This window comes from Rattus norvegicus, chromosome 10 (genome assembly GCF_021556685.1).
Source record: "Rattus norvegicus strain SHRSP/BbbUtx chromosome 10, alternate assembly SHRSP_T2T, whole genome shotgun sequence".
NCBI lineage: Eukaryota > Metazoa > Chordata > Mammalia > Rodentia > Muridae > Rattus > Rattus norvegicus.
In genome coordinates this window covers 20,063,498-20,091,486 of record NC_141543.1, presented here as the reverse complement: position 1 = coordinate 20,091,486, position 27,989 = coordinate 20,063,498, and the positions used below count along the sequence as shown (strand labels likewise).

At 48.5% G+C, this 27,989-nt stretch overlaps 2 protein-coding genes across 7 annotated transcripts in view; one reads left to right on the top strand and one right to left on the bottom strand.

The window, feature by feature from the left end:
• Ift140 (intraflagellar transport 140) overlaps nt 1-27,989 on the bottom strand; it is an 81,171-nt gene that overhangs the window by 16,063 nt on the left and 37,119 nt on the right. For 2 of the 5 annotated variants that reach the window (XM_087569212.1, XM_087569213.1), the window contains one exon: nt 11,343-11,798. In XM_087569212.1, the coding sequence (XP_087425338.1) occupies nt 11,678-11,798 (121 nt within the window). In that variant the 3' untranslated portion in view covers nt 11,343-11,677. 5 annotated transcript variants of the gene reach the window in all.
• Tmem204 (transmembrane protein 204) lies at nt 14-27,774 on the top strand. 2 transcript variants are annotated; one of them, XM_087570214.1, is made up of 4 exons: nt 14-134; nt 2,568-3,240; nt 13,425-13,580; nt 26,993-27,774. In XM_087570214.1, exons 2-4 carry the CDS (start codon nt 2,961-2,963, stop codon nt 27,235-27,237), a joined length of 681 nt encoding a protein of 226 aa, XP_087426340.1. In that variant the 5' UTR covers nt 14-134; nt 2,568-2,960; the 3' UTR covers nt 27,238-27,774.

The following is a 27,989-nucleotide window of genomic DNA, read 5'->3' as shown; positions in this document are numbered from 1 at the left end:
GAATCACATCTGCACTTCATCAGCTAACGGGCGCCTGGATGAGAAGCAGACACGGCCACAGAGGGAGCTGGCTCTGCCATGGGCCTGCTTTCTGGGAGAACCTACGCTCAGCTGGACCTGTCCTGAGTTAGCAAGTAGGGATCCAGCAAGGCTGGGCTACACTTGTGATGCTCCCCTCTTATCTATGGGTGTGTGTGTGTGTGTGTGTGCTCAAGTTCCCAGTGGCACTGGGCTGGGTGGGGACTAGGTGAGCATGCAGCAGCTATAGTAACAATGTAAGGTCTGACTCAAGGCAAGAGACAGCAGAAAGGTCACCCACTGGGTGAGAGATTTCCTACCAGCCACACAGGAGCTTCATATCTCAAGAGAGGACCCTCCTAACTCCATCTCTCCCTGACTACTCTCCCACAGATAGGGATCAAGGCCCTGGCCTCTTCCCCACCCAGCTCAGGAAAGTTAAATGACAGAACTAGTACAAGGGCCTCTCTGAGGTGACCACACATGTCATTCAGGACCAGCTGTACAAAGTCAAGGCAGAAGGATCTCGTCAGCTTGGGAGTTAGAGAACTCTTAAAACAGCCTCTTGGTTCTCATTGGAAATTAGCCATTTAATAACTACCAAAGATAATTGGCTTGGTTAAGGAGGGAGACAGGTTTTCTCTTAGCAGAGACTTTGGGAGATCCCCCTGTCAAATGCCTCATCTTTGACGTGCTGTGTAGGAGATGCTGCGCCCTAGTTCTGCCTCTGGGGGGAGGCACAGGCAGAAACAATGGTGGCAGAACCACTTAAGTATCTTCAGAGTCCTGGCCTGGGCTGAGGGTTGATGGCCTCTCACACTGCTTGTCAAGTCCCTCCTGCTTAGAACACATCCCACTGAGAAGCTGGGCCCAGGGAACTGGAATGAAGTGTAAATTTCCTTCAGACCCAGGCCAAGGAGAAGAGAAAATAAAAATAAGCCACAATGACATTGGCTACAAACGAGATTTGAGGGCAAAAAATTGTACAAGTCTCCAGAGGACTTACATTCTCAGGACTGATGGCCGTCAAGAGGCTGGACAGAGATAGCCTTTGCCTTTTGGAATGTAAACTTATGGAGTGCCAACAGCCTGACTATATATGGGAACATGTGCTTGGAGGCAGCAACCCTAGGAAGTAGGGGGTGGCCTAGCATGTCAGTGCATGAAGACAGGAAAGGCTGTTACGACCTGTTATGACCAGTGCACCAGTCAGCACCAGACTGTGTCCAAATACTGCCCTGGTGTATTGAGATGATTCAGACAGCCCACAGCACCCATATTCTTGTATTCATTTACACAGCTCTGGAACCTGGGGGGAGGCTCTGGAGGTGAGATGCAGAGTCTCACACCTGGTTGCTTCTATCCACCAGAGCTGAAAGGTTCTGAGGAGATCAAATGTCTAGTCACTGTCCAGCCTTAGGGGAGCGATTGCTATGTTAGTAGGCAAAGCTGGACTACTCAGAAGCCACATTAGCTATCTAGCCTACACGGTCACACAGCCCCCTCCCAGAATTCTACCTCTTCCTGCCACCCTAAGAACAAGCCCTGGCAGAGGTTCCTCAGTAGGCTCCTTCCTTGTAAGGTCTGAGCATACTTGCTCCCTTGAGGTGAATGGGTTGCTGTGAGCAGATGGTAGCTGCTTCAGGTGCCTCCACATCCTGCTCTGTCCTGAGGTAGAGCCCTGCAGCAATGCTGCAGCCCTTTAACACAGCTCCACATGCTGTGGTGACCCCAACCAAAAAATTAGTCTGTTGCTACTTCACAATTGTAATTTTACTATAGTTATGAATTGTAATGTAAATATCTGTGATTTAGGATGGTTTCAGGTAACCCCTGTAAAAGGGGTATTTGACCCCAAAAGGGGTCATGACCTATAGACTGAGAACCGCTGCTGTAAACACTGGAGACTCACAGCTCCCATCATGCCTTGGGCAATGGATGGATGGGTGGATGGATGGATAGTTGGGACAGCTAGTCCCTTAGGATTTTGCCTATAGCAGCCCCTGGTCCTGGACCTTGCACAGCTGGCTAGGTCTGACGGCGACAGGTAAGAAGATGAGTGTGCTGGCTGGCATCCCTGACGATTCCTATGGGACAGGAAGGTGGGGAGGGCAGCCAGGGGTGGGCCGGAGCAGCCTCTGAAGTCTCCCCAGGCCTCCCATCAGGAAGCACATCCTGTTAGTGTCTGGCTCTGCGGCAGGGCTGCTATTTGTTGCAGTTGGCTACGCCCTCCTGCTCACCAAAAACAGCCTCAAAAACAACCATTTCCTCTCTGCTGAGAGGCAGGGAAATGCGACACACACACACACACACACACACACACACACACACACGTCTCCTTGTGGCAGGCACTCTGCTTTTCAGGACCTGCCACTTGTGGCAGAGGTACCCAGACAGGATAGGCAGCATAGAGGTGGCCAAACCCACACTGCTTCCACAACCCTGCTCCTCCATCAGACCGGCTCCCACAGCCCGTTCTCAAGAGTGACCCAGTTGATTCCCACGCTGTGCCTGCCTCCTGAGCTACTGCTGGTTTTCTCCTGCCGTAGGCAAGAAGCACTGTGGACACAGCCTCCCTGGCCTCTGTTCCAAAGAAGACGGCCCACTTACAACTCTGGATTCTCGCTGGTGCAGCTGGTGCCCCAGATTTCTCCCTGGAATGGGTCTTAGGGAGACCAGCTTCAGCACAGGCTCGTCCCTCCTCCAGGCTCAAGAGGGAGGATAAGCCAGGGCTGTGAGTAGCTCACTTGGACCTGTCCCATGGGCTTCTCCCCGTACCTCCGACCTCCTCATGTGCCTGGTTGGAGCTGCTCCATAGCTTCCCAAGGATGAGTGGTGATGTTCTCTAGCTACCCCGAGCAGCATCTTGGCTTTCCCTGGATGCACAGCGGCTGACTGGGACTTGGGACTTTCTCCGAGATAGACAGTACTGGCAGTCAAATATGACTGTCCAGAAGCTTGTGGCCACAGCTGTGCTGGTGGCCCTGGTCTCCCTCATCCTCAACAATGCAGCGGCCTTTACCCCCAATTGGGTGTACCAGACACTGGAGGATGGACGAAAGCGGAGTGTGGGGCTGTGGAAGTCCTGCTGGCTGGTGGACAGGGGTAAGGGAGGCACAAGCCCTGGGACTCGAACTGGGCAGGTGGACACCCACGACTGTGAGGTGCTAGGATGGGGCTCTGAATCAGCAGGTTTCCAGGAGTCCCGAGGCACCGTCAAACGTAAGTCTTATTTTTCTGTCACCTTCCAATGGTTAGGTGAGGGGAAATTGTGCCCATGCTGGGAGTGGTGGCAGAGAACCTGAGCCTTCTGCCCACCCTGAAAAGCTACAGAGTTCCACTGTTGAGCCTAGACTGCCTGTCGCTTCCTTCACAGGGAAGATGGGTATCCTAATCAAATCGAGTAGTTTTTCCTTGGTTAAAGAGAAATATCACCAATGAGTAAAACAACAAGTGTGAGACACGTTTTGTCGTAACTGCTGAGGGGGTTAGGGCCTTTCGGACAGTGCAGGAGACTCTGGCTGGGATGTCTGGGAGACCAGAGGAGGCACACGGCAGCAAAGGACAGAGTGTTACCTCCCCCACCCCATGGTGGCCTTTTCCTTTCCCAGCTCTCTCATTCTGGGTCTATACACTACCCTGGGAGTTGAGAACTTCATAGCAAGCAGGTTTGAGAGTACAAGAAGGGTCACATAAATATGAAGATGCTACCTAAAAGACACATCTGTTGACATGTGGTTCTTTCCTGGTAATGGCCCCCTAAAACAGTCAAGAGTCTGCCTAACAAGTACCCAGTCTCCTACAAACTGCCTTGGAGGCTCTAGGTCAGATGGCGGCTGTCAGAAGATGATGCTGATCCTTAGAAAGCATGAGACGTGGGTGGACATCTCAGTGTGAAGGGGACTTCCTGGAAATCCTGAGCGATGTGCCCTGCAACCACAGTCCTGTTCCTGACCAACAGAGGCCTTGCAGACCAGGCAGGAGAACACCATCCCTCCATCCCCACCCCATGAGCAGAGGCACCCAAGCTTACAATGGGACAGCTCAGCCTTTTACCTTAGGCTTGGACAGGCAAGGGGGTCCTTGTTAAGAAGATCAAAGATGAATGAACATCAGAGAGCCAAGTGTCTTGTGGGAGGTCAAACATCTGAACTTGGGTCTCTGTGATGTGTCAGTGGAGAGAGCTCTCCCTGTGCATCCTATGATCATTCTGGCTAATGAACTAGGAAAGCCAGTAACCTCGAGGCTCCCCTAAGCTTCTCACGTGGGCTGTGGCTTTGGCCAGACCTGGAAGCCTCAGGTCTTCTGGGGTGGGGCCAGGTGTAGGCAAGAGCTCTTGCCTAGCACCTCTCACTAGGCTCTGAGGACAACCAGTTCCAGACCTGGCCCATTCTAGACCGTAAAGTTTCTGAACGGCTCAGCCATTCCTCGAAATACGTGCACACTCCTGCTTCATTTCCCTGCTTCCTGAGCTCCAGAAGGTCAGCCCGGGAACATCTTGTGCAGACGTCTGTTCTTCCCTCTCCAATTTCTGAGGCCAGGCCAGCAGAACCAACAGGGCCTCTATAACCTCCTTCCTGCCCACATCCATGGGCTCCTGCCCTGAGTACCCCTCATCTCCCCTCTTACCTATGTCTGAGGTGCCCACTACAAGTCAGCTGCTCTGCATAAGATCCCTAGACAATTTCAAAGTAGTTTCCTAAGCTGGGACGGTGGTGGATGACTGTAATCCTAGCACTTGGGTGCTGACCCAGGCCAGCCTGGGCTACACAGTGAGACCCGTCTCAAAAGGAGAAAGAAAATCCTCTTGTAATTAACATGGCGTTTGTAGGTAGCTGATCCTCAGTGAATCTGCGCAGCAACTGTTGTTCAAACAACAGAGAACCCGGAGATGCTTCTTGATAATAAATAACAGGATAAAATTTTGGAAAACAGACAGGATGGGCAATTCTGGTTGCTAGCACATTCTAACACATATTGAGACTGAAATGCAATAGAACAAAGCAGCCATAAGTCAGCATTTCCTAAGGGAAGCTGGTCCCTAACCCCCTGGCTTGGGGTAGGGCTGTCTGGCTGTGTGCCCAGGAGCTTGGAGGGAGGGCTGCTGCTGGTCTCTTCCTCTCATCTGCTCCTCTCCATGAGCTTTGCTCCCATTTGTGCCGACCACTCTATCTCAGCTCACACACTTGCTCTTAGACAGAGACAACAGTGACTACAGAGCCAGTGATGCCTAATGCCCCCACCCATGTGCACCTAGATCCCAGCCTGCAAGACAGTCTGTTACCTGCTACCATCTAAAGTCAGACCTGTGGCCAGCCTTCAGACTCTCATGCAGGGCTCTACCATCTAACTCAAGTGATGTTAGAAATCAACCCTTTGAAGAGGGGCAGCTGCTCAAATTCTGCCATCCGGACAGATGGCACTGGGGAAACATCCTTCATGCCTGAGCAATGACACGTTACAAAGCACATCATGGGCATATCAGTCTGTGGCACACATGACCATGTGGCTTGCTCACAATTTCATTATGAGAAGGGGCCTAGGGTATTGGGGAAAGACATAAAAGGGGATAAAAGGACAGGCCACCTTTATCCTTTGCAGACATCACTAGTGGTGGCCATGTCACCTCCTGCTTTGAGCCGAGAGTTCTTGCTTGTAGAACACGCAGAGTTAGAATTACTCTGTGCTTTTTGGCTGCAAACATCCATGGGACGCCTGAGATGCAGACTGAGCACACGGGCCCTTCCATGACATGCTGAATTCCGGGCTAAGGGCTCTGTGCTCCCAGAAGTCTTGAGAGCACTGGATAGGAACGTAGTATGTCCAGGTCACATGGGGGTCTTAGCCATTCTGCTATGTGGTGCCTGGGGCCTTTTTACTGACCAGGAGCTCCCTTCCTTCAGAGAAACCGGGCCAGGGTTAGTCTCACTTGCTCACTTCCTCTGGCTCCCCTCTTACAGCTGTGTTCTCGCTCAGGGATCTGCAGGCTTTGTCTGAACTTAGGCTGCATGTGAATAATGAACATATGGTTGAACCCTGGCCCAGCTCAGCCGGACCTCCATGCTACCCAGGGAGATCCCTCAACTGCTGCTCCTAGGCAGCCCACAAGCATCTCCACCTACCCGATACCATGCTGGACAGCTGGACAAACAGACTGTTGGCTTAGGTATTGTTATGCCATGTTCTGAGACATCTTAGTTTGTGCACATAGGCAAGTACAACAGTGACATGCCATATGGTGGCCCTGTGGCTGGAGGTTAGTGGCATGGAAGCGAGTGCTTCTTTCTCATAGGGAGGGGCTCTGCAGCACTCTGTGATTCAAGAGGCTCTAATTCAGGCCGAGTGAGTGACTGCAGAGCCGGTCATGGGGTAGAACTCAACCTGTCAAGAAGACAGGAGTGAGGAAGACAACAGGAGAGGACAGAGGACAGGATGGGCCAGCAGTCTGTCTGCACTCTCTTCCTGGCTCTGTGAGCCAGTCTTTTGGCCTCACTGCATGGATTGTGCAGACCCCCATGTAAGCCACTTGGGTCTTTCTCCCTCCAAACAGCTCTGTCGTTTATTCAGCTCCCTTCCCAGCCTTCGAGGTGAAGGTTAGGATGTGTACTATGCTGTGCCCTGTTAGCATTCAGCATCACATGTCCACGCCTTCCCAATTCTACTCTGCTTTACAGCAGCAGAGTCTCTGGGTTATATTAGGTCACAGCTTCTTAAACTGCCAGTCATGTTCCCAAAGGGCGTGGCATGGGGGGACATCACAGAAATCAGGCAATCGTAAAGGTTTCTGGACCAACAATATTATAAACGTTCAACAATGTTCAAAATTGATTCAGAATCAAATGGCTAATGAATCTAAAGTATTCAGGGCAGGGCTCACCTGTGTTGTTCTGAATACTTCACCACAGCCTTGGCCCTGAGCTCACAATGTGTGCACGTGGCATTCTGTCATGATTTGTGCTCTCATGACACACAGTGTGAGGGCTGCTGCCTCAAACACCTCAGCTCTGATCTGAAACTTGGGACAGTATGAAGGGCTGTGCTTTCACTACTAAGTTTCTTGCTCCTACAGAAACATAATTGTTTAGTAACAAGTAAAGATTTTAAGTATTTTTCCTACCATCAATGTATTAAATTGGTCTACCTTTATTATTATTATTATTATTATTATTATTAATATTATTATTGATTTTTTTCTTTCTGAGACCGGTCTTGGCCAGTCTGGAGCTTGCTATGTAGATCAAGTGAGGCTCAAACTCGGAGAGCTGGCCAGCCTCCTCAGCTGGAATGCTGGGGTGAAGGGTGTGCACTGCTCACTGCCTGTTTTTCCTCTCTTATAATGTTTGATTTGAGGTTCATTAAAACATCATTAAAAGAAATTACTATTTGGGATTCAGACAGACTTTTTAACAGTTTCTGAAACTGATTTAACTATACCTCTGCCATCTCACACGTATGTGCCCATGTGACACACCCACATGGTGGCTCCCAACTGTAACTCCAGTTCCAGGACATCTGCAGGGAAAATGCTGATGCACATGACCTAAGAATACATATGTCATTACTATGAAATAAAAATGTGGGGTTATCAAGATGGCGGAGTAGGTAAAGGCATTAAAACCAAGGCTGACAACCTGACTTTGATCCCTGGACCCCACAGTTACAAGGAGAGAACCAGACCCTGAAAGTTGTCCTCTGATCTCTACACACCCTCTGTGAAATGCACATTGTTCTAAACCCGATAAATAAATTAATGTAAGCAAATAAAAAGCTTATGAAATCAAATTCTGAAAACTGGAGGTGCTCTACATCCCTATAGTACAAATATTTAACCGAGATTCGATTCTTTATCAAGCACATTCACTTCATTAGCATGCAGTTTGCTTTTGTCTTTAATAAATGGTAGAATTATATATATATATATATATATCAAAATTACTTTTAAAAGGTGTTTGTGATTTAATGTCAGTAAATTCTTGGCTTGTATTCCTATTTTACCTACCTATACACCTCAGATATGTAAAACATTTCTTAGGCAAGAAGTAGTTGTGAGATCAGGGATGGTGGGACACACCATTAATCTCAGTACTTGGGATCTCTGGGAGTTCAAGGCTAGCCTGAACTCTAGGCCAGCCAGGGTTATAGAGAATAACCCTGTCTACATATATACATACATACATACGTACATATATACATACATACACACACACACACACACACACACACACACACACACACACACACGTCAGGTGGTGGTGTGACACATCTTTAATCCCAGCACTCAGGAGGCAGACAGATTTCTGTCTGTCTGTCAGGAGGCTGTTCAGGACTACAGAGCCAAATCTAAGACAACCAGGGCTACACAGAGAAACCCTGTCTTGAAAAGACAAAACAAAAATAATAAATAAAAATTTAAAATTTAGGGGTTGGGGATTTAGCTCAGTGGTAGAGCGCTTGTCTAGCAAGCGCAAGGACCTGGGTTCGGTCCCCAGCTCCGAAAAAAAGAAAAAAGAAAAAAAAATTTAAAAGCCGTGTCATGGGCTGGGAAGGTGGCTTGGTGGTTAAGAGCACTTGGTGCTCCTCCAGAGGATCTGAGATTGATTTCCAGAACCATGTGATGATGCACACCTCCTATAACCCCAGGACCTGGAGAATCACATGCCCTTTTCTGGCCTCTGTGGGTACCAGGCACATACATGGTGCACAGATATACATGTAGGCAGACACTTACATACGTAAAATAATAAATTAAGAAAAGAAGCCCTGGGCTGGAGAGATGGCTCAGCGGTTAAGAGCACTGACTGCTGAGTTCAATTCCCAGCAACCACATGGTGGCTCACAACCATCTGTAATGGGATCCAATGCCCTCTTCTGGTGTGTCTAAAGACAGCTCCAGTGTACTCATATAAATAAAATAAACCTTAAAAAAAAAAAAGAAGAAGCCCTGATATATAGAGTAAAAATAACTACACAACGGCTAGGGAGCTGGCTTGGAGGAATCAGAGTTCAGAGCCCCAGCACCATGTAAATACCAGGTGGGTGTGGTGGCCAACCTGTAGTTCAAATGCTCAGGGGTCAGAGACAGAGGAGTAGGGTGGATAGCTATGTGAGTGCTTGGTTCAAGAGAAGAGACCTCAGTATACAAGTTGGAAAGTGATCAAGGAAGATACTTCATGTCAACCTCTGGTCTCCTAACACATGTACATACAGATACAACCACGCCCTGCACCTACATGCTCTAACACGTGTGAACATGCATACACCCCACATATATGTAATATATATTATAAATATAATGCATGGGCTGGAGAGATGGCTCAGCGGTTAAGAGCATGGACTGCTCTTCCAGAGGACCTGAGCTCAATTCCCAGCAACCATGTGGTGGCTCACAACCATCTGTAATGCAGATCTGATGTCCTCTTCTGGTGTGTCTGAAGAAAGTGTTAGTGTACTCACATACATAAAATAAATAAATAAATCTTTTATATGTATATATATTTAGAAAAATAAATATAATGCAAAATAAATAACAAGAAAAAGCTCAGCCACATCAAAAATTCTAGGATACAGACATCGGAGCATTGGGAAGAATGTAGGTTGATGCAGGTAGTCAGAGGGAGCCTTGTGGAGCACACACTGTCTGCCAAGTGGCTGTGTGTGGTTATTAACACTGGTCTGAACTGCTACCAAAGCCATCAGGTCCTCAACAGCCCCAAGCTTCACAAAGTCACACCATTCTGGAGTCCCACAGCTCAGGGAGCATTTCAGCTGCCTCTGGCACTCCCAGTCCCTTTGTCACTCTTCCTCCCTCTACATCTTTCTAGAGTCCAAGAGCACACCCGCCTATTTTAAGCTGAGCCTATCCCTGGAGGGATATGCCTGCTTCTTTCCTACCAGGAATCTTAAGTTTCTGAACCCTAGTTCATCTCGACCCTTATGACATTTTTTAGATTTATTCTTATGAGCATGCACACTCATTCATGTATGGAGACACATGCATGCCATGGTGCACGTGTGGAGACTAGAGGTCGACTTTTATGGGTAGGTTTTCTTCTCCCACCTTTATGTGGGTTCTGGTATTCAGGACATCAGGCTTTTGTGTCAATTGAGTTCACCTGCTGATCAATGTTGCCGGCCCTACCTACCTCATACCCCTTTAAAGCAGCTGTGATAGGGTCTTTAATGATCTGCACTCTGGTCGTCATGACTAAGGAGTAAAGAACATAAATTTGCAGTCATCAGAAGCAGAGCCCACTGGAGGCTTTGCTGTGGGCAAAGCAGGAGAAACTACTACTAAAGCGCCCAGCCTGGAAAGGATCCAGTCAGTGGGGACTGCTGATCTAGCAGTGCCTTTCTGGTGGGCCACCAGATCCAGGGGCTGCTTGAATTGTCCAGTAAGCTTAAGGTCGCGTACAGCCACAGGACTCTTCATACATGCAGACGGTATACAAGATTCACTGGGATTTAATCTGCTTGTGCCACCCCCACATTGGAGGTGGCAAGTTGGAAAAGCCTGGGACCTAAAGGGGTCCTCGAGTTCTAAGTGACAGGAGAGTTCTCCGCAGAGGAAGTAGCTTAAAACACAATGGGCAGGACAGGCTGACCTTTGGTGGCAGGAAGTGGCACAAAACTTCTGGAGGACTCTGGGACTCTACAGCCTAAATATAAACACGATCCTGTGAGGAGCATGAATCAGACACCATCCAGTGTGAAGATGAGGTAGGGCACACAGGGGCCTAGGCAGAGATGACAGTCACATGGCAGAGAATCCCAAGAGCAAGTCTGTGGTCAGTTCATGTGACAAGATGACTTCTTTCAAGTTGCCATAACGGTCTGAGAAAGCACTGAGGGAAAAGGGACGCAACCTCATGGCTGCTGGTCTGGGTTTTAGATAAGGTTTTAGCACCATCTCACACACTTACTGGCCAGCACATGTCCTTCACCTGTGTGGAGGTTGACTGCTGGATAAAGTCAGCTTCTAAGGACAGAGAAGAGCACAGAAGTCTCTGTCCATTTGGATGAGACAGACTTCCCCTCTAATTCTAGCCTCCAGGCCTGTATGGTCTCAGAGGCCTTACCTAGGTAGTCACCTACTAGATTGGGTCATTAGAGGTGGGGAAACAGGAGACTTGAGACTCTGCCTTTGCTGTGTAATGCGGGGAACCTGGGAGGGTGGGGTTTCGGGGATGGGTTGGAGGGGACAGCAGAGGGACAGAGAGACAGTGAGGTGCCCATAGGCCTCGAGCAGAGGCACTTATTGTGTGCTCAGACACATGAACCCACATGAGATGAGAGGAAAGGCAGACACCAAGCCTGAGAGCTTCAAGCTATTTTGTAAATTGTTATTGCATTCAACGAACATTTAGGTCAAACCACAGAGCTGCCAGTATTGGCAGTGATGGTTTGAAGTCACCTTCTAGTCTAAGAGCCCTCTGAGGTGAGGCGGCCTGCCCCGCCCCGCCCTGCCCCACCCCACCCTGGACAGGTCTTCAGGTCTCTGTAAGTGGGGCCTTTCTTGCTGGCTCACACAAAAGAGGCTGCCTAGCCTGTGAGGAGAGGGCCGGCCTCCATCCCTTCCCTGCCCTCAGAGGAGGACAGTCCAACAGTAACCCTGGAAGCAGGTTCTTCTTCAGGGATCCTGGAAGGCTGTGCCTTTCTGTGTTCAGTTCCTGTGTTTGTGTTGATGACATCTGTTATGAGCCAATTCTGAAAAGCAGTCTTTCAAACCTGGCAAGAGTTGTGCCTCCAGTCTTCCAGGCCTGCTTTGACTTACTTGCAAAAACCTGTGAATCAGAACTTCCCAGTTACTGCTAGAGCAGACCACAGGACATGACAACAGGAACAAGGCTGAGCCCTGGCATGCTGCTCCTGCTGTGCCCATCCTCTGGTTTCTAGCAGTCTCCACTGACAGATCTGCTGCTGACCTGGGCAACCTGGCCAGTTAAAGTCAGCATTCGGTGTACCGCCATTTTTGGGGTGACATTTCATTTGAGGGAGAAACAAATTTCTGGGCTAGAAGCTCTCCGTCTACAGTTCACTTACAACACTCTGACTTGTCTATCTGCTGAGAATGGGGTGTGGGGCAGGGAGAAAAGACAGGGAGGCAGGCACGGGTTGGAACAGCACTCTGGCTGCTGTGAGAGCGAAGGACTAGGAGATAAATGGGATGGGAGCGTGGGTTCAGCAGACTCGGGTCTGGCTCCTGCTCTATCCATTGCTGGTAGAGAGGCCAAGTCTTTTGCTCATACGAGGGAGAGGTAAGACTAGTGAGTTTCAAGCTGGGTATGGTGCTCCAGGCCTTCAAGCTCAGCACTCAGGAGGCAGAGGCAGGGAATCTATGAACATTCAAGGCCAGCTTGGTCTATATAGTGAGTAGCCAGGGGTAAGTAGAGAGATCCTGCGGCAACCAAACCAAACCAAACCAAACCAAACCAGAAAAAAAAAACAACCAACCAACAAACAAAAAACCCAAAGCAAAAACCACTGTTGAGTTCTTGGGTGTCTGACTGGCTGAGGACAGACAGCAGCTAAGGACCCACTGAGTTTATCACTAAGCAAGAAGCCCTGTCGACGGGGTTGGGGATTTAGCTCAGTGGTAGAGCGCTTGCCTAGGAAGCGCAAGGCCCTGGGTTCGGTCCCCAGCTCCGAAAAAAAGAACAACAACAACAAAAAAAAAAGAAGCCCTGTCGACAGGACTTCCCCTTCTAGCTTCAATTATAACATAGCACCTGAGTGAAAAAGGAACATTTGTCCCATCAAGACCCAAACCAGGGGATGAGGAGATGGCCCAATGAGTAAAGTGTTTGCTGTGCAAGATCAGAGTGTGGATCTATGGCACCTACAGTAAGCCTGAGTGTAGTAGAGGGAGCCTGTAACCCAGCACTGGGGATGCAGAGTCAGGAGGATGCCAGGAGTCCCGTGGCTAGCCAATCTAGCCAGAATGGTGAGATATAGAATCAGTGAGACCCTATCTTACTGATAAGGTGGAGAACAATAGAGAAGACACTTGATCTCTGGCTTCCATGTGCACACACATAAGCAGGTCTAACAACCCCTCCCACCCCGTACATGGTATACACATACATATACCAATGCACACACAAACACTCAAATCGCAGAGCAGAATTCCAGCCTAGGTAGGATGTGACTGCTGCCATTAAGCTAGGGGGTCCTTAAGTGACTGGTGAGAGGACAGGAGGATAGCATGAAGACTCCGGAGTGGGTAAGGTGCTCGCAGAAAGTTCTGTTCAGAGAAGACACTGGCTGTCTGTATTGCTTTTTCAAAGGTCCAATAGAGACCCATAAAGGAAGTAGCTATCACTGAAATCAAGTGTGGGCCCAGCCTGACTTGGCTCTTCCCTAAGTGGCTCACATATTGACCACCTGCCTTCTCTTCTTTTGATCCACAGTACAGTTTGACATGATGCGGGCCTGCAACCTGGTAGCCACAGCCGCACTTGCTGTGGGTCAGATCACCTTCATCCTTGGGCTGACAGGCCTGCCCCTGATGTCACCAGAGTCCCAGTGCTGGGAGGAGGCAATGGCGGCTGCATTCCAGCTGGCAAGTAAGTACCCAGGGCAGCCAGAGAAGCCACACTGTGGCCCCATAAAGCTGGCAGACCTGCTGGGCCCTTTTGCTGTTATGGTGGGAGGGTACCTACCCCAGGGCCTTGGGTGGCTTGAGACCTGGTTACAGGTTCTAGCACACTGAAGTAAGGTGTTCTGTTTTCTGAGTCTACAGAATCTGCATTTACCCTTCTGTATGTCAGCGTGCCCCTGATGCCAATCTGATGAAGCATCTGGGGAACAGTTGGCTTACGCTGGGCAGAGATGGGAGACAGCCTTAGCCTAGTCCCAGCCTGCCCAGCCTAAAGCCACAACAGAAAGTAGGGCTTAGGGCTTCCTGGGGCCTGACCTGGGCTCAGCACAAATTCTTGCTCATGACCAGTGAGAAGCTCATGTAAGCATGTTACACATGGTCTGAGTGAACAGTAGAAGGCTAACCATGCACACATACGTTGCTCCCATCCTGGCTGTAACACAGATGCCGACCATAACCTGACTATGCACGACACTGGGTCATCAGAGAGCAGAGCTGCTTCAGCCATCCATCTGTCTCGTGATCTGGGGTTCCTTGTGTAAGATTTGATAGGACAGAAGCAAATTTACTGTTTGTTATTTTTGTTTGTTTGTTTGCTTTCAGTCAGGATCTCACTATGCTGCCCTGGCTGGCCTGGAACCCATTACATAAACTAGGCTGGTCTTAGACCTAGAGATCTATCTGCCTCTGCCTCTTGAGTGCTGGGAGTAAAGGCAATGTGCCACCATGCCTGGCTGAAATTTTGCTGCTTTTAAGGATGAGTGGTATCACCACCAGAAATGATCACAGAATTGTGGAAGGGTTAGACTGGCATTAGAAGACACGGCAGGTGTCTGACCATGACTCACCACCACCTCAGTGACTGGGATCCCACAGCTCCATCCTTTGGGCTCAGAACTGTTAGGATCATGAACACCTAGAAGTTCAAGCTTCTTGCAGTTCACAGAGGATGTCAGCTGTGTGGTCTTAGACAGAAATGAGAAGCACACAGGTGCACATGAGCAGGGTGCAGGAATTCTTTAGTCTGCCTTTCCTTTTTGGGCTAGAATGCCAGCCATTCCTGGGGCCGGTGCCCACTCCTGACAGGGGAAACAGCAGGAAGTCTGAAGTGAATCGGTCTAGGAATAACAGATCCTGGGCCTTTATCTTCCTTGAGAAACGGTTTCCAGAATGAGGCTGACTGGTATTTATGTGCTAGAGAACGCCTGGGGGGAGTCAGGAAACCCTGCTACCCTGAATGCTAAGAATAGTGTGGTGGAATGGTCCTGGGAAAGTCACTTCCCTGGAGCCAGTCAGAGGCAGGAAGGAGTGGGGGTGGAGGTTTGGGAAGGTTGTGAGGTCTCTGTGGAAGGACCCAGGGCTCAGTGGCAGGGGAGCTGGAACTGTATTCCGGCTCTACCAGTGTGAATGTGGGCCAATCACTGAGCCAGTTGCAGTTTACCTGGCTGCAATACAAGAGTGTCTCTGTGACTCCCACTGGATATGAGACACGCAGATGTGACTGGGGGGGGGTCACTCCTGCCCCCTTCCTGCCTTCATCACTGGGAGTACCACATGGGCATGTTTAGAAAAGATTTGCATTTTGCCCTCCATTGCTCAGACACAGAAAGCAAACAGTTCTTCCCACTGAAGTGATGGCCTCTACCATCTGACTCCATCCTCAAGAAGGAAATGGAAGATTTTGAAAACGTCATAGGAAAAGCTGAGTTTTAAAAAGATGTGGTGCTAGGAATGCACGCCTCCAATCCCGGCACTCTCGGGTTAGAGGTAGGCAGATCTCTGTGAGTTCAAGGCCAGCCTGGTCTATAGAATGAGTCCCAGGTCTGCCAGCACTACATGGTGAGACCCTATCTAAACCACCTCCCTCCCCAAAAATAACAAAGACATCTTAGTTCCTTTGTTGTTTCATTTTCTTCTCAATAGTTCCTGACTGAAGAAGTAACTACTTACTTCTAGTATGAGAGTCAATCTCATTGCTGCCTCTCTTACACTGACAGCCTAGAGGCTCACTCTTGGAGTCGTTAGAACTTATGTGTGCCACGTCCAAATACTCACTGAAGAAAACTCAAACTGAGGAAAACTTCCATTACTTGAAATTCAGTTGTCCTTGGCAGTCTTGGAGGGAATTTATCAAGGGCTTCCAGAAGGGGTTCTGGGTTAACACACTTCTACTTTGAATATTTCAAGGCCAGCACAACCTCTGGAAAGGTTAGACCATCTCTGTCCAAAAACTCCCCAACAGCTGGAGGCCAGCGGAAAAAGCCAGAGCAGCAAGGGCGGTGGCCCCTAGGGCAGTTTGGGAAGCTTCTCATGCCTCCCAGGCTGCCTTGTCCCTTTGGCATCTGACTATCACCCTAACGGGTCTGTTTTGCCCAAAAAGGAAATGCATTTGGCCTGTTTAGACTGTTTCATTGACAAACAGTACAGAGAGCAGCTATGTGCCTTTCTTCTATCACACTGCTAATTTTAGAGCTGGGATTTTTCCTGTGCTTGGGTCTGTTTTAAAGCCAGGGAGAGACTGTGGGGCGCCAGGATGTCCTGTCACAGGACGAGGAAACGCCTGCTATTACCTGTTGTCAAGCGAACCCAAGTCCCAGTGCTGGGGTGAGGTGGGTGGGCAGCGGGAAAGAAGATGCTAATGAAGAGAGGAACGTCTGTGGAACTGACTGAGGAGGCTGAGAAACCCTGGAAACCAGCAGAAGCAACAAACTAAGGGGTGGCAGACTCCCCGTCTGCCTGTGCTCTCACATGCTGTTCACGTGTTCTAGATCTCTGGGCACCAGTATCATGGTCAGCACAACCCTGGGTTAGTAAAGGGACCATCCCTCCCCCCAGCAAGAACTGCAGCTCTGAGGGACCCTGCTTAGCACCATCAGGGACTGCCATAGCAAGCTGCTGTTCTCACAGGCTGTCAGCTGCCTTGTGTGGTTTTACCCTGATAGATTCCACCAATGGCATTTCCAATGTCTGCTAAGGACTTTCTAAGTCTAATTTTGCTTTACCTGGAAGCTGGAAAGGCTCCTTTGTGACCCTTATCCCGTGTGCCCTCAACACTGTCTGCTCACTCAAACTCCACACTTCCCCTGTGAGAGCAGCGGTGTATCTGTCAGGGAGCCAGGTCCCAAGACAGATGTGCCCACAAAAATCCTGGGGAGACAAGCAGGGAGGGTGGCTCTGGAGGTGTCTCTGCCTCTGCCAGGCAGTTCCACATGGGCTCTCTGCTCTGTCTGCTTTCTTCTCTTCCTTGACTCTCTGCAGTAACTAGCACAGCACAGGCTTAAAGACCAGGCTTCCCCACGGCCTCCGCCCCAAGGCCCAGTAGTGTAACGATCAGCTGACTTTCAGACCACGCAGATACGGCATACAGAAGAGCCCCGTGCAGAGCACCTGCGTGCTCACATCTCCAGCAGGAGGGTCTGTAATGAGAAGCTGGCCTGAGCATTTGGTTGAGTGTTAGGTCTGAGTGGGGTCTTTTGGCCTCCCCATACAAGTCCACGTTCTGGAAGGGGCTGTGCACAGCTCCCACTCTGCTCTGTATGCCCTTTCTACTTCCTGTCTCTATTTCTCCTCTTCTCTTTGCTGCATCCCTTTTTTTAAAAAATGGTGCTAAAACGAGCTTAGGTTTCCCACATGCTAGCAAGCACTTTACCACTGAGCTATACCCCCAACCCCTTTTCCTTTATTATATAGCTCAGATTGGCCTGAAACTTACCATGTAGGATAGGTAGAGGGAAAGCAGCCCTGACTATGTGAGGGCAAGCGCTCTGTAAAAGGAATGAGCTTGGGTGGCACCAAGCAGCGTGAGGAGCAGGGGTGGGCTCACAGCTCTGCCTAGGAGGTGCCTCAGCCCTACATGGATGGTGAGGACTTCGAATCCTTCAGGTCCCAGTACACACCTGAAATGTACCCACGTCTGCACGTCCGAAGGGCAATTCCTCTGCCATCAGTACAGCCTGCTGCCTAAGCAGGGTACTACACACAGGGTCAGGCTGGTGAGGTCGTCACTATACCTTAGCTATGCCTGTGTGTCGCTACTGATCCATGCAAGGGCTCATGGCATCCTCCCTGTGGAGTGCCAGGCTTAGAAAGTTCTACAGTTTGTTCTGGGAGCCAGAGAGATGGGAGCTGGAGGTCTTGGAAAAGTGAATGTGGAATCTTGAAGACCATGCTTCTTATCTGAATTTTCCTGTAAAAGCTCCTCTTCCACACCCATTAGCATTATAGTTCATATAACCCATTTCCAAATCTCTTTGGACAATAGCTGTATATAGCCAACAAACAAACCAATCAAACAAACAGCAAACAAAATGTCCCAAGCACGGCATAAGGCACTGATTTGTCTTCTCCAACACCCAGGGATATCCTGGGAAATGGAGGGCTGTATAAGCTATTTCATAACTAATTACTTTATTCAAAGCTGCCTTCATGGTGGAATCTAAGCCTGTCTCTTCTCCAACGTGTGTGTGTGTGTGTGTGTGTGTGTGTGTGTGTATGTATGTGTATGTGTATATGTGTGTATGTATATGTGTATATATGTGTATGTATGTATGTATGTGTAATGTGTATGTGTTGTATATGTATGTTCTGGCAACTAGGCCCAGAGCTTTAGGCATGTAAGACAAGCACTTTACCACTAAGTTACACTCTCAGCCATTAAAAAAGGTAAAACAATATTTTTCTACTTCATGTGGATGGAATCATGTTAGGGGACCCAGGCTGGCCTAGATCTCTCACAGTTGCTCAGAACTCACTAGATAATCCAGGCTGTCTTCAAACTGGAGGTCTTCCTGGCCCTTGCTCCTAAGTGGTTCCTACAGCACTACACCCAACCTCAGTCTTCTCTTGTTGTGAAGTTTAGGTTGGTTTTCAGTTTGCTGTGAAACTTAGGTTAGCGTCAAACTCACAATTCACCTGCGTCCCCTCCTGAGTGCTGGGTTACCTGCATGCTCCATTGTACTTGGCGAATACACTTCCTTTTAAGGATGCTCACCAGCGAGCCCAGGTCTTGTGCGATAAGGTTTTGCTTCTTTGAAGCTGGTGTCTGCACTTGCCCAGTTCTCACTGCCCGCACCCTGACTTCTGCAGCTCAGACTTTGCAAAGCCCGTTTCGTTTACAAAGCGTTACAAGACAAGTCATGCTCTATTAGCCAGTGGATGTTAACATCACCAGGACGACTTTCAACACTGGGCTCTGAGGTGTTCTTTATCTCTTGGCTTAGCCAAGTTCTGAACCTGGTCAAATATTGTCCGAGGTCAGGCATGGTGGCACACACCTTTAATCCCAGCAAGTGGGAGGCAGAGGGAGGCAGAACTCTGTACCTGGTCTACAGAGCAAGTTCTGGTTAAGACTCTGTCTCTTTCCCCTACCCCTTCCCCCAAACTACCAGAGCTTCTCCTGAGTCATGAATAATGGTTTCCTTCATCCTTTCCTAGCAATTGTAATGTTTCTTCTTCTTCTTCTTCTTTTTTTTTTTTTTTGGAACTGGGGACCGAACCCAGAGCCTTGCACTTGCTAGGCAAGCGCTCTACCACTGAGCTAAATCCCCAACCCCATGTTTCTTCTTTTAATGGCAAGACTTAACAGCAAAGTATTTTGATTAGACTTTGCTTGGTCGGGGTGAGTTCCTTTTCTGTCTCCTTTGTCTGGACCTCAAGCATTACCTGCATCCTAGGTATACCTCATCTCTCCTCCCCTTCTTTCTTACCCAACTGAGCCATTTGGGAGCTTTAGAAGAATTGCTCCTCGATACTCCAGATCCTTCTTCTAGAAAGAACCATTTGGATAAAAAAAAAAAAAAAAACAAAACAAAAACAAAAAAACAAACAAAAAAAAAAAAACAAAAACCAGGCTCATGTCAGGTACTGCTGGGTCTCTTAACATAAGGGACTGAACACTCGGGATGGAAGAGGCAGAAGCCTGGGTCGCTCATCTTCCCTCATTACACATGCTGGACACGCCAAGGCCGGCGGTGTCCGCAACTGACCGTTTGCCAGCATGTACCTTAGCCAGCCATGCTCCCTCTAAAGCACCGGCACTTTGCTTACTCAATTGCAGGGGAGCACCAGAGGTCAGCCCCAGTGTCTTTCCTCTGATGCCACCTGTGTGTATGTTTGATAGTCATTCCAAAAGGAAGACCTTGTGACAGAAGCTTAGGCCCCAGGAAGAAGGCAGGAAGGAAGAAAGAGAGGAAAGGGACGCTCTCCACTGTGCTGGAATTCACACCGCCCTCCGCTGGCCAGCGCACAGGAAGAGGCTGTTTGCTTTGGCAACAGGACTTCATAGAGATGGAACTGATTCCATGTGCAGAACAGAGCACTTGCTGAAGCACTTCCCTTTGGTAGGTTTCTGGACAGGCTGATTACATCACTGAGAATTTGGGGAGAGAAGTCTTCAGGGGAAAGGACACCGAGGAGAAAGGGGTGCTGAAAGTGCAGAGGCCCCACAAGTAGAGACTAGCTTTACCTCAGAGTAATGTCTGTAGTGCAGTATGCTGAGCCAGCTGACTTAGGGGCCTTCCCACAAGGGACAGGGCTCAGGTGGCGGTGCAGCGAATTCATGGAGCTTCACGTCTCTGCTTTCCCATGCTTTATTTGCTTTTGATCAATGACACTAAGTAAAGGGGTGATTTCTCCTTATCATCTTAGTCTGTAATATCTTATCTGTTGGTTCGGGGCAGGACTTGGATGGCAGCCAACTGCTGGAGCTGGAGGACACTAATAGCTATGCCTGTTACAATGTATCAGGTCCCCTCTTTGTAGGACATGTATTCCTGGGCTGGCCTTGGTACACCTAGGTCCCTTGCTGAGATTCCCTATAGGGATCCATATTGGGAATGGACAGACTACTCCATTTCCTCTTTCTATATGTGTTCTAATGTGGTCAAGGCTGATTGACAATAGATCTGAAGTTCAAACTGATCAATACACAGAACGAGTGATGTGTGAAACCTTTGCATTCATTTTTTTTGAGAGAGGGTCTCTCTATGTAGCCCAGGCTGGCCTGGAGCTCAACTTCCTATCTCTGCCTCTCTAGCTCCAGGGCTGTAGGTGCATGCCACACATCAGTATCTAGGAGGAGACTTTATTAAATAGTTATTTTTTTCCCACAGAAAACCTAGACTTTCTACTTTTTTTTTTAATATGAAAAAGCAAGTAAGGTGCAGCCTCTGACTTGCACTCCAGTGAGCAGAGAGACACATAGAACTCACCCAGTCCAGCCCACATGCTGCTGGTTCCCATGACTACTGATAAAACAGGAAAAGCTGTCTAGCTTGCTTTTCCTTTGTAAAGTGTCTATCAGTCAGGTTCCATGTTTATATATGTGTGGGTGAATGTGTGCGTATGCCACATGTATGTGTTAGTGTGGGGTGTGCACCTGTGCCTGTGTGTGGAGGCCTGAGGTCTACATTCGTTGTCTTTCCTCATCATTCACCTTTACTTCTGAGACAGGGTCTCTCAGTGAACCTGAAGCTCTCAGTTCAGCTAAACTGGCTGTCCAATGAGCGTCAGGATCTGCCTGCCTCCTCCCACCACCCCCAGTGAGGTGGGTTACACATACACCACTGTGCTGAACTTTATTCATTCATTCACTCACCCATTCACTTTGTCTTTTGAGATTGGGTTTCTCTGTGTATCCCCGGCTGATTTGGAACTCACTCTGTAGACCAGGCTGGCCTTGAACTCAGATTCACCTGCTTCTGCCTTCCAAGTGCTGGGATTAAAGCCATGCACCACCACTGCCCAGCTTTTTTGTTTTGTTGGGTTTTTTTTGTTGTTGTTGTTGTTGTTTTTTTTTCTTTTTTTCTTTTTTTCGGAGCTGGGGACCGAACCTGGGGACCGAACCCAGGGCCTTGCGCTTACTAGGCAAGTGCTCTACCACTGAGCTAAATCCCCAACCCCCAGCTTTTTTGTTTTAAACATGGGTTTTTGTGGGGCATCTTAACTTACATCCTCATACTTGTATTGGCAGTTTTTGGCCAACTGAGCCATCTACCCAGCCAAGATCTACTGTACAGTCTTTATCTTCCAACGTACATTTTCAGGGCACAGAGGGCTACCAGGTCTTTTATGCACATGTCAACTTACACCTCTAACTTATCAACAGCATGAGTGTGCTTTCATCTTCTCTGGTGCTCCTAGAAGTGGATACATTTTCAGAAACTTTAGTTTGTGAGCATAATAAATAGCATAGCTAGTCCTGGAAAGGTCTAGATCCCTTTGATAGAGCTGTAAGGTCACCATCCTGGAACAAATCATTAGCCACCTGTGAGCTCCAGTGCTAATCCCTTGGTCCTGGGGACTCTCAGCCGGTGGTGGCTTCAGCCTTACGAGACTAATTCTAATCAGCTTTAAGATCAAAGTAGCTGCGCAAAGGTGGCACAGGACTCTAATTCCAGCACTCAGGAGGCAGAGGCAGGCAGATCTCTTGAGTTTAAGGCCAGTCTGGTCTATGAGCAAGTGCCAGCTTAGCCAGGGCTACACAGAGAACCCTGTTTCAAAAAAACAAAAACAGAAACAAAACCCTGCAAGGTACCAGTTCCATCATGGCCTTTACTCAGCCAGGGGCAGCAGGGTTACTAAAGAGCTTAGGTGGGCATTCCCGTTCCTTCTTTTCCACAGCCCCACACTAGCCTATTTTGTTTGCCATTTACCGTGGTTTGCCTGGAATCACTTACTTAGCAAGTAGTTACTGACCATCTTTGGTATTTGGAGTATCCTTGGTAACCTTGGATTCTGGGATGATAGACATGAGAGACAGAAACAAAAGGAGGAGACCAAGACTGTAAGATAACCAAGGGATGACACAACACTCAACTAAATCCCTCTTGACCACGAAGCAGCAGGGCAAGGGGAGGCCACGGGTGTTAGGGAAAGAGTTGTCGGGACAAGTGGGACTGCCAAGCTGAGGAGCAAAGTCACAGCTAAGGTGTCGGGAAGCCATCGAGTATTTTATGCATGGGGAAGACCTGAGCTTTGCTCGGTGACAACTGAAGTGGGGCTGCGCATGTGATGCACCGATGTCCTCTGCAGGGTCAGCCAGCACTCAGAACATGGAGCCATGGAGCAGGTCACTTGCTACAAGTCTAGCAGCAGAAAGAGCTTGTTCCTGCAGAATCTATAGTTGTCCCTCAAATCTGTTGACACATTTCATCATTACTCACGCATACAGAGAAGTTAAAGCAGGCATGGCTCCTATATGTGTGATAAACTGACCACAAAGACCCTTCCCACAGGTGACCCTTCTGCACTGGTCTAGAACATCAGACTTTCCTGACAGTTTTAGAGCCAGGGTGTTTTCCAGAGATGCAGCCGAGCCTATGTTTGAACTGTTGGGAGGGACTGTCTGTATGTGCTCTTGTGATGTCCTCCTGGGTCACTACATCTGAGACTCTCATCCTTTCTCTTTGATGAAATGCTGTCCATGCTGGGCTGTCCCCATGGAGGAGACTGATTTGAATCCTGACTACATGAGTTTCATGTTATAACACTCCTAGGAGTGCAGCCGTGAGCCCAGGGCCATACCACACTGTTCCTGCAAGGCCTTGATGATTAAAGCAGGTCTCTCCACCCTGCACTTGCCAACACTTGCTGTTTTTTCCCTTGCTAACTTTCCTAGTCACATGAATGCCTATTAGTCCTGACCAGAAGGTTCACTCAAAAAAAATTTTTTAAATCAAAACAGGTTTCTAGAGAAGACTTTTTTTTAAATTTTAAGTCAACCAGTCTAACCAAAAGGGTTAGACTAGGATGTGGTGACCTATACCTTTAATCACAGCATTTCGGAGACAGCCTGATCAACACAGTAAGTTCCAAAACAGCAAGGACTACACAGAGATACCATGTCTCAAAAACAAAACCAAAAACATGCTCTCTGAACCCCTACCCCCCAAAAGAAGGAATTCTTTAAAACATATTTTTAAACATTATTAAATTGTGTGTATATGTGTGTGACTGCACACTTATGAGGGCAGGTACTGAAGGGTTGAGAAGAGAGTACGGGACCCCTTGGGGATAGAGTGGCATAGAGTGGCAGGCACGTGTAAGCTACCCAGCATGGATGCTGAAAACCAAACTCAGGTCGATCCTCTTCGACAGCAGTATGCACCCTGGGTCATCCAGCCATCTCTCCAGCCCCAAGGAAACCTCTCGTAAGGGGTTACCCTCACTCTCTCCCTTCTTACGCATCAGTGATGCAAACCAACCCCAAGTCAAACAAAGGGACTGAGTGAGCATTTGACCCAGCTGGATAGTTCACCCTGAGGCTATGGGAGTCAATTAATTAATCTGTTCCATTCTGATGAAGGATATCATGGATGTAAAAGTGGGGTCACTGAACAAAATGTTAAAATTTTGTGCATATGTGTAGTAAAAACATGTATGTCCACATGTATGTGCGGGTACACATGCCTGTGTGTGTACAGGCTAGAGATTGAACTTGGGTATCTTTCTCTATTGTTCTCTACCTTTTTTTGTTTTTGTAAAAATATTCTGTGTATATGTATGATGTGTTTTGGAGTGTGCATGTCCCAGCACAAGCGTGGCATTCATGGAGGTCAGAGGTCAACCTTGTGGCGCTGATTCTCTCTTTCCATGCTTATGTGGCTTCTGGGGACTGAATTCCAGTTGTCAGGTTATATCACTGAGAGCGAGTGTCTACCCGCCGAGCCATCTCACTGGATCTCCATCTTATTTTCTGGAGAATGAAGGATCTCTCATTGAACCAGAGGTTGCCCTTTAGGTTAGCCTGGTTGGCTAGTGTGTGCTTCTCTTCTTCCCCAGGGTTCATCTGTCTCTATCCCCTCACAGTTTCAGGCTTGTACTGCCATGCCTGGTTATTATATGGGATCTGGGAATCTGAATTAAGGTCCTAATGTTTGCACAGCAAACGTTTACCCACCTCTCTAGCCCTATCGACTTTTAAGTGTGTTTCTTAGCATGCACAGACAGAAAGGGAAGGTTGGGAAGAGGAGAGCAGGTGGGAGGACACTTGGTAGCAGCTGGCTCCTGCTGATTGGGCACGTTTCTTCCTACCTGCCTACCCTGTTGGCATATTTCTTTCTGCTTGCTTTTGCTTCCTTAGGCTTTATATTCTTCCTTGTTTATTATTTATCGTTTCAGAAGACATAAACTGGAAACCTCTGTACTCAGTCTGCTTCAATTCCAATCTCTTTTCTGTCTCAAAACAAGCATGAAGAAATTCCTTTGGCTAGCTGGGCACGGTGGCACATGCCTTTAATCCCAGAAGTTGGAGGAAGAGGCAGGCAGATCCCTGAGTTCCAGGCCAGCCAGGGCTACCTAGAGAAACCCTGCCTTAAAAATCAAAACCAAAAAGAAAACCACAACAAAAAAGAAAGACAAAACCAGAAATTCCTTTGGTTGGTAAACATGTCCAGAGATATGTGAACAAGAGAACCCAAAGTATTTCTACATTCCTTACACAAAGCACCAGCTTTACTCTACGAATGTGAATGTCTACAGCAGGAAGCTGGTAAAATATGCAACTACGTGTGTGTGTGTGTGTGTGTGTGTGTGTGTGTGTGTGTGTGTGTGTGTGTGTGTGTGTGCGCGCGCGCGCGCACGCGCGCACGCGTGTGTCCTAGAACTTGTTCATTGACCAGGCCTTGAACACGGAGAGTCACCTACCTCTACCTCTCTACTCCTGAGTGCTGGGATTAAGGATGTGGGTCACAACAGTGATCTTGGAATGCTAATAGTATTTAACAGTACTTTCATGTATGATATTTTCATGAGTGAAAATTCCCACAGAATACTACAATGAACATGGACATGAGATTTAACAGCTTAGGACAAGATTGAGGAGAGCAAACTTTTCTGGTCTCCTCCTGGAAGGTCCAATGAGGATGATTCAAAGCCACCACGTTTTAGAGAAAAGTCAGAGCTGTTGTCCCCCTCCTTCTAGTCTTTGTCTCTCTGTCCCCATCATCATTCCTGTCTCTCTTGATACTGCTCTTTGCTTTGGGACCACACAGGGCCATCATGACTAGGAAAGTGGTGGTGGTTTTCTGAGTGAATGGAACATTCTAAACAGACCTGCAGGTGCCAATATGCAGGGGTATAGAGGACCGCAGCTCCAGGAGGGGATGTGGATAAACCTGAGGAGGGTGTGTTTCATGAGAGAGTCTGGTGCTCTGTGTATGAGAAAGAAGGTAGACAGTTGGAGGAGGGAGTTGCTGGGTAAGGAGTAGGCTTGGTCTGTGTCTTCCTCCCGCCCCCATGCTTCTGTTTCTGCTCTGCCCTTTTCACCTTGATACCACAGCTGAGCTAGGCCTCTAACCTCCCAGCCTGGTGAGTCCCTGCAGCTCTCTTCCAGGGCCAGCCTCTGGGCAGCAGCATGGCATAGCCTCTCCTCATCAGACCTGCAAGTCTCCCAGTGCTGCCTTCTCTACCAAGCAGCTGTGTCCTCACTGCCTAGTCGGTTGACAGAGTCTGGGCAGAAAACCAAGATTTTCCCATTACTTATAATAGGAAACTAACAAGATCAAGCCCTTGTCGTTCCTTAAGAAAGGAAGTAGTGAGTACTAGACCTGGTGCAGTACTCAGGAGGATGAAGCAGATGACCATCCAGAGTTTAGGGCAGCCTGGGCTACACAGTGAGAGCTAGTCATGAAAAGCAGTGGACAAACAGCAATCAAGACAGTCGGACCACTGGTAGCTCCCGAGTCACCTCTCCTGCCCTGCATGGTGTCGGGTTATGAAGAGGAGGAGGGAAGGAGAGCAGCAGCAGCACAGGCAAGTAGGGCAGCGAGAGGGAAATGCTCTTGAGACTCGAAAGGAAACCAAACATTACCAAAACCAAACCCGCGCCAGGCCCCAGCCTGGCCCTGCTTGCCCAGAGTGTGGGCTCTAGGTTGCCTTGATAGGAGAGGGGACCTCTGCTCCCTCTGGCAGCAGAGCCATGGGTATGGAAACTCTCCAACAGGGATTTAAACCAGCAGATGACAGTCTGTTACTAGATAAATTTTAATTAATGTCTATTTGTTTTTGCTTCAAATTAATTAAGGATTTATAAAAATCAGAGGTAATTGAACTCGCTTTAAGAAAATGATGAGTAGTTCTGGCTGGAGCTAGGAAGGCTGCCTACCAGGTATGGGGAATGTAGACAGCCATATTTACTCAAGAACAGGCCTGATGCACAGAAGTTGACAGGATAGGCCCCTCTACTGTTTCTCCACCTGTAGCCACCCAGATTAAAGCCTGGCTGTCACCTCCAGGTACAAAGGCTGCAAGAGATAAGCAGGCGGACACACAGTAGCTCCGTGCTTTCCTAGGACAGTATTGAAGCACAGGGGTACAGCCTGACTCCTTGGGGCTCCTGCTCAGATCCAAACTTCTTAACCGCTTTTCTCCTTCCTGCAGGCTTTGTGCTGGTCATTGGACTGGTGACCTTCTACAGAATTGGCCCTTACACCAACTTATCTTGGTCTTGCTACCTGAACATTGGTGCCTGCCTTCTGGCCACCCTGGCGGCTGCGATGCTCATCTGGAACATTCTTCACCGGAGGGAGGACTGCATGGCACCCCGGGTGATTGTCATCAGCCGTTCTCTCACGGCACGCTTCCGCCGTGGCTTGGATAATGACTATGTGGAGTCTCCATGCTGAGAGCACCCTCATGGGGACTTTCTCTATGAATAGCCGCTATACCGCCGTAGTCTAGAAACCGGTAGACTGCTCCAGGCTCTGCTTGTGCAGAGGTGTGGGGCAAGTCTGGGCTACCTATATATACATATGTATGATACTCATGTACATTTATTATGTTACATATGAATATATTATGTGTCTCTATGTCCAGTTGTCACCCTACTTCTGACACGATCTTCCTTGGCCAGCATAGCATGGCTTTACGTCATGCACGTTTCAAAGGTGGAGACTAGAAGCTGAGGCACGGAAGGAGGCAGTGTGGGCATCTTGCTCTACACCTCCGCTTGGGGTTAATTTATTCTGCATCTACTAGGATGGTTTCCCAGTTACTTTTACAAAGCAGAACATCCAGGAATCTTTTCATGAAGGTCTGACAATCCTTGAATAAAGCAGACCTTAGAACAGGTGGTACCAGTTTCATGCCAGAGTCAGGTTAAGAGCGTACGTTTTACTCCTGATTTTTGTCTAAGTTAAAATAAACACAAGCCTCTAAACTGACTCTAAAACTTGTGTTTTATCCATCCTATCTCCACTCTTTTCTGAGACTTTTGTGGGATGACCTTAAAAAGGGCTAAGGGCCACTAAGGAACTGAGGAGGCACATACCCTAAGTCATGGTTGGTGCAACCCTGAAGTCCCGTACCCTGAAAACTGCCCTGTCATAGCAGAGCGACAGGTGGAACCCATTAGCTTTTCTCATAGAAGCTTTCTTCC

Bases quoted from the DNA above. Each gene is read 5' to 3' on its own strand.
- Tmem204 (XM_087570214.1), top strand. From the start codon at position 2,961: ATGACTGTCCAGAAGCTTGTGGCCACAGCTGTGCTGGTGGCCCTGGTC. The intron at 3,241-13,424 runs GTAAGTCTTATT...TTTGATCCACAG, and splicing joins GTCCCGAGGCACCGTCAAAC to TACAGTTTGACATGATGCGG. The intron at 13,581-26,992 runs GTAAGTACCCAG...TCCTTCCTGCAG, and splicing joins GGCTGCATTCCAGCTGGCAA to GCTTTGTGCTGGTCATTGGA.